A 10,949-nucleotide genomic window follows, 5' to 3' on the forward strand; every position below is an offset into this window, starting at 1 on the left:
ATCGACGACATATAGTATTGTCAATTGTAATTTCGGTCCCTACGTCGAAACATATATCCTGGTGAGCTTGAGATAAAAAATATACCACAGGGTCTGACAAATCTCTTTCATACTTGGATAATTTACTTGAAAAAGACGTTAATGGTAATCTAACAACAAAGCTCTATGATAAACGTGATAACTTTAACTTTTCTATCGTCAGCTTCCCTTACTTATGAAGCAATATACCTTCATCACCTGCATACAGAGTGTATATATCTCAGTTGATTCGATACGCAAGAGCATGCTCTACATATGAACATTATTATAGACAATGAAGGCAAATGTAAAGTTATATAGGATTTATTGATTGTTGTTGGCGAACGCGGCCACGGCCTTAGGGCTGCCGGATGATAAATTGGCAAGCCCTAAAATCATTATACATTACATTAAACATTACATTATATGCATTACATTAAATATTATGCCACATAAACAGCTTGAGGGCTTATAGTTTTAACCACTGTCCCAATGTGGAGCCCTCAAAGATAACATTATGCATTATTCAAACATTGTGGCATCCATTATTAATGAATATACATTATTCATTATGCATACATTATGTATTTCATCATTAAACATTATTCATTATGCATACATTATGCATTTCATCATTATACATTATGACATTGTACATTATGACATTATACATTATACATTATTGGCTTTATGATTGAAAAAGATAGACAAAATTATACTGGTACTGGGAACAGATACTCAGTATAATAATGCTATCAAATCTATGAAAGCCAAAAGCGTCGCGAAATATCGCCACATGGTTGTTCAAGCAAAGGGAGAACAACCACCGCCAAAAAATTTGGAGGATGAGCGACGCTTAAATTGACCGGCACCTACGTTCGCCATTGGAAGAGCAGACTTGTTGCAATTTACTTTGTAAATTATATAGAAATATGTCATTGCCAAGGTCGGAAAGATGAACACCATCTTTAACAAATAATCCGTTAGAATCCCAAGATATCTCGGGATAACTGATATAAAAACCATTATTAACAACAAACAATTTGCTCATAAAACTGTTAATTCTTTTGACTGCCAGATTTTGAGATTTAACATTCTTACTGTAGCGCCATGAAGATCTGGGAAGAATATGGGACCACCCCATGATAGTATTTGGAAGTTTAGACTGAATCATTTGAATTGTTTCTTTCATCATTACGCGTAGATCAAGTAAAGACACATTACCCATATCATTACCACCACAGTGAACAATTAAAACATCAGGTGATGGTTCATACCTTAGTAGTAGCTGAATGCGGGGAAACAGTTTTTTCCAAGTTAGGCCACCCTTGCCCTGCCAAAGGATGTGATAATTAAGACGTCTAAGACCCAAATGAGATTTTTCGGGTGAAAGGCTCGCTCGTTGAAAAGCCCACTTGATAATGGATGAGCCGACTATCCAAACACTTTTTTCTTGCCCTATCGTAATAAAATATATTTCACTGATTTCTAATATAAGTTTTATAAGCATTTGAATACCATCTACCTTTTTTCATGATCTCGGATTCAGAATGGCCTTTTGTAAAACTGTCCGAGGCAGCCCCAATACGGAAGGAGTGGGAAGTGTAATGTGAATTTGAAAGGCCTAAAAGATTTATAGCTTTATTAAGGACTGAAGTAAATTGATAACGGGTAAGCGGACTGCCGTCTATGTGAACAAAAAGGGGGCCATTAGTTTTTGGTCTGACGGACAAATATCTTTGTAAATGAAATAGGGGGCATATAACTGGCATAGGTGACTCGTTCAATTGAATTCTTGAACCATTTCCTGTTTGATCAGTCTTTGAATAAGGGACTGTTAACAATAATATTTTCTTTTTTACTGATTGATCGAATAAAATTTGTATATCGTTGATGCTGATAACATGATGATTGTCATTTGTTTTATTGCATGTAAATTCACCGACTCTCAAAAAGGCATGATACGCTAATGAGAATGCAGAGCAAAATAGATATGTTTCAAATTTGGAGGAGCATACTAGACTTGAGCTTGGTATAAGCTTTTCCAAAAATTTTTCCGTAATTGGTAACCTACGATCAACTGACTTACGAGAACGTTTTATACCCTCTAATAATTTTCTAACTAGAAAGCATTGAGTATAATCAGTGGAACCTGTCAACTTGCATTTAAAACTTATACCCGATAAGTAAGATGATATTGTGCTGTACGCTAAATCTCGAAGGGACAAGTGAGCGATGAAAATACACAAGTGAGATAGGGGAGAACCCCAAATATCTTCTAAACCATATTCATTCCTGAAAGTAGAAAATATCTTTAAACTATTTGAGTACTGTAGTTTCGTGTTAGGGGCAACTGACTTGAGCGTTAAATACTATATTTCAGCTCTAATATCATCTTCGTGAAATCTTCTGGGATGGGTACAGGATCTTTGTCCGCTTCTGGTGCGAGAGCCCGGAATCTTTCCCACTGTTTTCGGGAAATAGAATCAGCGATAGAATTATTGCAACCACAAATATGTTTAGCTTTAAAATACATATTGTTAACTATTGAATGGAGAACTAGAGGACGCACTAATTCCATTACTCTTTTAGATTTAGACGTCTTCCTATTTAGAATAGATACTAAAGCGACGTTGTATACATTATTTTTTTTGTTTTGGAAATGATTTTTGAATAACGCAACTGCCAAAACTATTGGAACTAATTCCAAGAAAGTTATATCCGACATCATGTCTGCATCCTGCCACTTAGTGGGCCACGGAAAATACGCCCAGTGACCTTGTAAATAAACGCCGCAGCCAAGTTGTTAATTTCCTGCGCTGTCCGTATATAAGTGTAGCTCGAAATTTGAAAGCCAATTAATCTCTAAAAAATTGAAAGTGCCGTTGAACTGTTCAATGAAACTTAACCACACCTGTAGGTCGCTCTTCATACCTGCATTCACCCTTATAAAATGAGACGGATGTTTAATCCCACACATGGTATCACAAAAACGACGATTAAAGGCACGAGCTGCAGGAATGGCTTTAGCGCAGGAATTAAGAGACCCTACTAAGGACTGTAGCTCTTTTAATCTTATTTTAGTTTTTCCCAAAATTGTCTCGATCGTTTTCTTAAGTTCAATTGTTTTTTCTTTTGGTATACCTATAACCATTTTTTCTGTGTCAATTTCTATACCTAGAAAAACCAATGAACCAATGCGTGGGACCAACAGTTTTTTCCTCTGCTAGCGGAATTCCGAATTCACGACAAGTATTCTGAAAGTTTGACATTAATAATTTACATACTTTAAAATCTTCTGCAGCAAAAATAAAATCGTCGAGGTAATGGTTTAAAGTTTCTATTCCTGTTTTTGTGACAGTTACCCACTGTAAAAAATGAGCAAATTTTTCCCAAAGGGCACAACTTGCCGAACATCCCATAGGTAAACACATATCGTAATAAAACCTGTTATTGAATTTAAAACCAAATAATTCATGATCCGAAGGGTGTACTGGTAATAACCGAAATGCTGATTTGACATCCTTTTTTGCAAGAAATGAGTTTTTACCTAGTGCTGCAATCATTTCTAAGACTTCATCAAAAGGTGTGTAGTGAACCGTACAATAATCGGGATCAATAAAATCATTAACACTATTTCCTTCAGGAAATGATAGATGATGTATTAATCGCCAACCCCCGTCTTTTTTAGGAACGATACATATAGGTGATATTCTAAAATTTTGCAAGGGCACTTGATCAAATGGACCTTCGACACGACCTAATGCAATTTCTTTGTCTATTTTCTGCTTAACTTCGTTCGGGTGCTGCGAAGTTGAAACTAAATTAGTACATGTCGATGAAAAACGCTGACCTGAATATTTGATTTTAAAACCACTATTAAAACCTTCTTTTAATGCGATTGCATCTAAAGTTTTTGGATACATATCCAAGAACAAAACCATATTGTTCACATTAATAGGTGTTGTTAGGTGTTGTTCCTGGTTTTCTGATAATTTGATGACTGTGGTTTTTTCCAGAAGCGACGAAAAAGATGAGAGTTCTTTTCATTGTTAGACGTGAGGGGTTTGTTTGAATTTTGATTTGTTTCTTGACACTTTGTTGCAGGGTGCTTACCAGTACATTTCAAACATTTGTGACTATATTGACAATAAGGACGGACACAAAAGTCTTTGTTGTTGAAATCGAAACACGCTTTTTGTTGAAGTGTATTTTGTCTAGGAACACTTGAAGAATTTACATATAAAAGCCACAATTTTTGGTCGATTTTGTTCCAGGGAATACAAGCATTTCTTGCTTTCTTAAGACAAAATTGCCTGTCATATTCCCTCCAACCAAAACCTGTTGACCGGCTAGCAGCGGCTTTTACATTTGCCATATACTTAAGCAACTGTTGCGCTTGTTTTGAATGAGCACCCAAGTATATACTCATGAAAATAAAAAATGCGTCTAGCCATGTTTGAATGTCTACAATCTTAATTTGACTAACTGGTTTGACAGACAATTTACCATTGTTTAGGACCAATTTGTTCTCTGGATGCCTATCAAGTAAACTGTGCAACTCAATAAATTCACCTTTAACAATTTTTTGTTTTGTAGATTGCGGTACATGCATACCCTAAGTCATCGTCAACGCTTGTTATTGCATTATTTAATTCTAAACATGAAGCTAAATTGCTTGATTCTAAACTTAAAGGAACTAAATTAGTACCTTCTTTTGCCACTGGCTGTTTTGGATTAATTACAACGTCAATCTGTTGTTCAGATACGTCGCCTGCGGCCACTGTAGTAGTTGAAAATCCATAGTGTTCTGGCGGAGCTTCTTTTTGTGGCTGTGCCGGTGTCAGGGTAGCGTCTTGCCTGTCCGTAATAATGGACTTGATGGTCTGTCTCAATTCAGGGAGGATTAGCTCCGATGAGGCTACTTCCTCGATGCTTATTCCCTGTGTCGTAAATGGGGAAACTTTTGGCTTTTTTCCTGGTAATCTGGCTTTCCCTGCTAATTTTCTTTTTCCTTTTGACGACTGGGCCTCCGCCTTGTGTGACGTCTGGCGAGGTTGCATAATACCCAGGTACAGGAATAATTTTTCCCGCAGTTTTATCGGGTGCAAGTGAACTAATGTTGTCATTGCTATAATAATCTGATTTATTTTGAAGTGAAATAAATTGTAATATCTAAAACGAGGTATATTATTGACAAGCAAGTTGATGAAACAAGAATATCTGCAGTCTCGTTTAAAGTCAATACTTCGTAAGTTCTATGGTCGATACAATGACCTTATCAATAAATATAATTTATCATTGAGTCAAATGCTGACTCAAGTTTTTCATACTTATTGTTAGTCTATTATTTATACATTGAATTGACGACGGATTTTTCCGTTATTTCCTGATCATGACGAGGATCTCACGGCAGTTGTGACTGGTCAGCAGGGGGTGCTCTCTCCTTCATGGCACCTGATCCCACCTCTGATGTTTCGGAGGTCCGTGTTTGCTCTGCACCTATTTTGTATTGTTTTATGGTCTTTGATATTGAATACTATTCATTATCTCCATATCCTTCTTTTGCATGAAAACTTCGACAAGTTGCACTTTCTTTACAAATCTAAGTTGATTTTGACTCTTTTGCAGGCGAGTATACCAGAATCTGTCCTATTTCCTGTTTTTCTACTATATGCTGATTGGTTTATTCAGATGTGTGTACCGGGTCATAGTGTCCATGTGTTTAGGAATATTTTACATAGCGCGTATGGATAGATCCTTGTTATTTCCTGGATATGAACATCGTGATATCGGTGAGTGTATCAATAAATTATATTATTATATAGCTAATAAATAGTCTCTAATAAAATATTACCAACAATCTAGAGAATTTTTGCGTTCAATATCACGACGTTTTATTGAACGCTGACTTTGTACACTGTATCACGTATACGAGTATGCCCGAAACATTCCGAATTCGAGTATTCAATATCGAACGCCCCTTTGTAAACAAAAAAAGTCGTCTGGTTAAACTTTCATAGCGAAATTAACGAAATGAAGTGGCTTCTAGGTAAGATATGTTTATTTTTCAAACAAAATGAAATTATTTATTGAAAAATTTGTACGTATCAGACCCATTAAAACCTAAATAAGCAAATCATATCGCTCGATAGGGTCATCGATATGATGCGATATTGATTGCTTACAGGACAGACATTAATTTGAATACTGACATTTAAAAAATCATTAAGTAGCCTTTTTTAAGTTGGATTGATTATTATAAATTATGTGAAAATGTTTAAGATATATTATAAAGGAGTTATTGAATTTATATCGCAAGCTCGTGTATCTGAACAACCAACTTGTGCCAATATTCACCGATATAAATTCAATGACCCTATAATATAATTTAGCCCATGCCTGACGTACAAAATTAAACAACTTTCATTTACTTGATGCTAACCTTTCGTCTTATAATAAGGTCTTTTAAGATTTCAAAATTTAATATGTTGACCAATATATAAATATATATTATTATAACAGTAACTTGATCCGAAGGGTCATATCACGTCGAGTTGACAGGCGCGGATCATCAGATCAAACGAGACGCGAAGCGTCGAGTTTGATCTGATGATCCGCGCCTGTCAACGAGACGTGATACGGCTCTTCGGATCAAGTTACTGTTATAATGATAAATTTATTATATACCCCCTTATAACTGGCTAAATAAATTAGAAAAAACCTTTAGAGAACAATTGTATAATATTAATCCATTAAACAAAGCATAATTACAAGGGACTTTTTAACGCGCAAGAAAAATGACGTCATATTTCTGCGTACTACGTCATCAGTTTCAGAGAGTGGTGATATGGATTCAGAAAACAACATGTTGGTGATCCGGAAAATCGGATCACGACGTCACGTGATAGCGTAAATTCAACAGTTGAGTGATACACGTTAGGTATATAATAAATTAATATTTTTGCTTGCCGTAAGATATTCTCAGCTATTTTAAAATAATTGAATCAAAGTATATTAATCTCTAAATGAATTAATTTTAATTTAGTTTTTATTTCCATTTTATTATAAGCATGTTTCTTCTGTTCAAGGTTATATGACATATCTTGGTTCTCTGGAGGTTGAACTTCACCATTGTCACCCGGTAGTTGTTGTCTTCTGTGACCAGATGATCAAAACTGTGAAAAATATCTCTACTAAATCCGCGCAGAGCCTTAATTCCCCGGATGATCCTGCTTATGAAAACAGGATATGTGGGCTCTCCAGTGTTTACACACGTAAAGTAAGGAATAGGTGGCAAAAGATGAAAACCATGATCTCTAACCAGTCTCTTTGCAAAACTTCGAAAACAAACATTTCTTTTGAGCATCTTCTTACTGCCAGGAAAACCTTGGTGGGATCCACAAATCAATCATCTTACCTCTAGGTAAAAGTATAATGAGAGTTGACTAAAAATTCTGGGTAATTATGTAGTTTTGTAGGATAAATATTAGATCTACATATAAAAGCTTTTAAGTCTTGAGACTAAACTTAGGATATGAAATTAGAATCTCTGGATGTTATAACTAGTTTTTTTAATCAATTGATATTATTAGGAATAGTGTACCTCTGCTAGAAAAAAAATCTACATGCATTTCAAATATACCTCTGAGAAATTATGAAATACAAAAAAGAAAGCAAGTTTGTACTTGTTCTTAGTTTTTTTTTTATCTCTATCCTGAAAATATCCTATATATTAGCACAAAGAAAGATGATATGAAATTTAATATATCCAACTTTGAGATAATATTAAAAACGCACTTATCCCGTTACAATTGTGGATATGAATATCAGAAGTTTCTTGTTGTTGTTTTATAAGTATTAAGAAAACGCATTTTTTGCTTTTGTATTCGTTTTCTCCCAACGTGATGTAAACATTTGAATGACTTGTCAGTCTATTATGCACATCTACATGTATCATTTAAGAAAAAATGAGTTGGTGTTTTGTTTTCTTGAAATTTGGCATTTTAGTGTATCTTTCACAGACAGAGAATCGTTTTATGCAACGCTTATTCTAATTAAGTTGATGGAAAATTGCCATTTGATAAAAGTAATATTTTAAATATTCCTTTGTAATTTGTTGTTTTGCATTTAGGAAAATGTCGCATATAGGATTATGACTTGTGTGATTTTTTATTGGTAAAAAATCTGCAGCTTAAAGACATTACAATCCAAATATTATATTTGTCTAATATTGTATTGATTTTTTTTTTTTACATTTTCAGAAAAAATAATGATAAAATTAAATAATTTGTATATTAGTCTAGATATTGTTCTTTGATAATGTTTAAAATATTTCTGATTAATGTGTCAAAATTAGGTAACATAACCATTGCTTTTTATTATTAAAGCTTCACTTTTTGTAACTTCTTTGCTTCTATGGAACGAGTAAAATCTTGATAATCTAAGAAATCAAGCTATAATTAGATTTAATACAAAAAATCAATTGGATCAAAAGGAATTGGAATTAGAGCAAGCACGGACCTCTAAAAACTTCAGAGTTGGAATCAGGTGTCATGTAGGAGTAAACATTCTTTGTCAACTGATCACACCTGCCCTGTTCTTTTTATTACTATTAATTATTATGCAAATGAAAAAAATCCCTAGACCATTCAGTGTAAAAATACAGTTTGTATGGGAACGCAAATCTTCATTCGACTTAATGATGGATTAATTTGCTGACAAATGTCGTTGCTTCTTTCGACCATAAAATTAGCGAAATATTGAATTTGAACTTAATCTTTGATATCTTTGTTTCATCAATTTATTGTCTAAAGCTTTACCCTTTCGAAAATACTGTTCTTATGTTCTTGCGTAATGAAACAACTGCAATACATAAACTCCATATGTAGGGAATAATATCATACTCGTTGCAACATCATTAAATTAAATCAATGGGATTATCATAAGGCTTTGTTTGTAAATAACTATAACCGTCTTTTCTGGTATAGCATTTAAGAGTAAGATACTGTAGATGTGTCAAGATCAAAGGGATGTGTCTAATCAAAGTAGAAGTTAATTCACAATTTTGGAATGTATTGTAAAACAGTCCTCTATGCTGTCAAAAAGCCTTGACATTGATTAACAAGTCCATTCCGAAGTACCCGGTAACTACTAATATAGGGGTGGTGTAAGGAAATGTTTGAAGCCTTTCCTTTTATGGTCATATTTTGGAGGCCACATATTTTGCCAATTTATATATGTTATGTAATAGTCACAAACGGGAGGCCAATTTGTTATCGCATAACTGTTTAATAATTTTTCTCAGGAATTGTGTTTTAATGTTACATTGTCTCTCAGTCTTTTTCATTCAGTTTTATGTATTATATTATATATTGTCATTTCATAATAAATGACAGTTTATGAGACAAATATGTTTTGTGTTATTTGACAAAAAAAAACAAGCTCAATGATGTCAGAGGAGTGTCTAATTAAAGGATTGAAAGCTGTACTTAAACTAATATAAGACCTACTTTGACCAAACATGCATGGATGAAGCATTTATGGATATACACTGTCAGATTTACTACATAAGAGATTCTGGGACTGTGTTTTTTTTTCTGATTGATTGCCTCGGTAAAAGTTTTAGTTGATTTTTACCAGGTAAGTATAAACTTTTTTACGACCAAACCTGTGTGTTCATGTATAATACGTCGGAATTTCATAAATATTATGGATTCTGTTGAAAATTACGCCAGACGATGAGCCAGATATCAAAAAGAAGACATTGACACTTGTCAGAATGGATTAAATGCATTAGATCCATGTTAAAGTCGCGCATTAAAAGATTGAAAACCATCTATCCTTCTGTGTAGAACAAACCAGAAGTGAAAAGAATTAAATAGATTATATGATCAATACGTACTGGTCCCTGCCGACAAAGCAGGTAACAACGTTGTCTTTGTTTTTAAGGCTTATTATAAAAATTGTATGTTAGAAGAACTTGGATTTAATTCTACAAGTGGTAATCCTACTTATACTCATACACACGTACTTCCTTTTTAAGGAAGAAATTCTTCAAAATCAAATGTCAGTTTTGAATATTTTTAATATTCCACAAATCCAAAAGAAATTTGAACTACCCTATATATATTGGATTCCGAAACTTCAAAAAAATTCTTACAAACAAAAATAAATTGCGGGTTCCAGTAAATGTTCAACCAAGCCTCTTTTGTTACTCCACTCTAAGATATTAACAGTAGTGAAGGAAAACTTCAGAAGAACTGTGCAACAATATATATTTAAGAAGTGGTGTGAATCAGATGTGGATACTTAAAAATTCCAAAGAACTTTTGGACAATTTGAAATCACAAGATTTTACAAAAATCAACGGCTTAAAAACTTACGACTTTTCAACTTTTATACAACCATTTCCCATGATAAATCAAAGTCCTGGCTTTTTGATATCATTGACAGCTGTTTTTTTTTTTTTTTAATAAAAATGGAACTCGTAAATTTACTTACGAGGGCTGTTCAATAAATAATGTCCTGAACTGTATGACATACAAAACAGATATCATATGGCATTAAACTTGATTTTCTCTAATTATTAAATCTTTACTAAACTTAAAACAGTTTATGTGACCAATTTTCATCACATAGTTTCATCGTGAGAAGCTGGGAAACAATGGCTTTTCGAGACACTGCATTATAAATGAAAGGCAAAGAAACGGTAAACTAGAGTGAAAATAAAGGCTACATTAAAGCTGCTGTAAAACTTGTTAAAAATCCCAAAGAATTAATCACTAAAATATGTGTCATTTACAGCAACCGATGTTTGTTTTATAGACAAATGAGCAGGTGAATTTCAATGATAAAAAAAATTATATAATGGGCATCAAAAATGGGTACCCTCCTTGCCAACAAAAATTATAACAACTTTTGTACTGTTT

General features: G+C 33.6%; 2 protein-coding genes across 2 annotated transcripts; one reads left to right on the forward strand and one right to left on the reverse strand.

Annotated features, from left to right (window-relative positions):
- Nucleotides 1-350: 350 nt before the first annotated feature.
- On the reverse strand, nt 351-5,081 carry LOC134282435 (uncharacterized). Its single transcript, XM_062764845.1, has 2 exons — nt 4,730-5,081; nt 351-1,476 (listed from the first exon to the last, which is right to left on the reverse strand). The coding sequence occupies exons 1-2, from the start codon at nt 5,079-5,081 to the stop codon at nt 875-877; spliced, it is 954 nt and encodes a 317-aa protein (XP_062620829.1). The 3' UTR covers nt 351-874.
- A 583-nt stretch (nt 5,082-5,664) lies between these two features.
- Nucleotides 5,665-7,565, forward strand: LOC134282436 (stimulated by retinoic acid gene 6 protein-like). The gene is made up of 2 exons (XM_062764846.1): nt 5,665-5,813; nt 7,110-7,565. Exons 1-2 carry the CDS (start codon nt 5,693-5,695, stop codon nt 7,442-7,444), a joined length of 456 nt encoding a protein of 151 aa, XP_062620830.1. The 5' UTR covers nt 5,665-5,692; the 3' UTR covers nt 7,445-7,565.
- The last annotated feature ends 3,384 nt before the right edge of the window (nt 7,566-10,949 follow it).

Source organism: Saccostrea cucullata, unplaced genomic scaffold (genome assembly GCF_032062105.1).
Source record: "Saccostrea cucullata isolate Sc308-1 unplaced genomic scaffold, CSIRO_AGI_Scuc_v1 ctg17827, whole genome shotgun sequence".
In the NCBI taxonomy this organism is placed as follows: domain Eukaryota; kingdom Metazoa; phylum Mollusca; class Bivalvia; order Ostreida; family Ostreidae; genus Saccostrea; species Saccostrea cuccullata.

Excerpts from the sequence above, each read along its gene's own strand:
- LOC134282435 (XM_062764845.1), bottom strand. The coding sequence starts at position 5,081 with ATGCAACCTCGCCAGACGTCACACAAGGCGGAGGCCCAGTCGTCAAAA. Across the intron at positions 1,477-4,729 it reads ACAGCCAGTGGCAAAAGAAG|GGCAAGAAAAAAGTGTTTGG; the intron begins GTACTAATTTAG and ends TTATTACGATAG.
- LOC134282436 (XM_062764846.1), top strand. The coding sequence starts at position 5,693 with ATGCTGATTGGTTTATTCAGATGTGTGTACCGGGTCATAGTGTCCATG. Across the intron at positions 5,814-7,109 it reads ATATGAACATCGTGATATCG|GTTATATGACATATCTTGGT; the intron begins GTGAGTGTATCA and ends CTTCTGTTCAAG.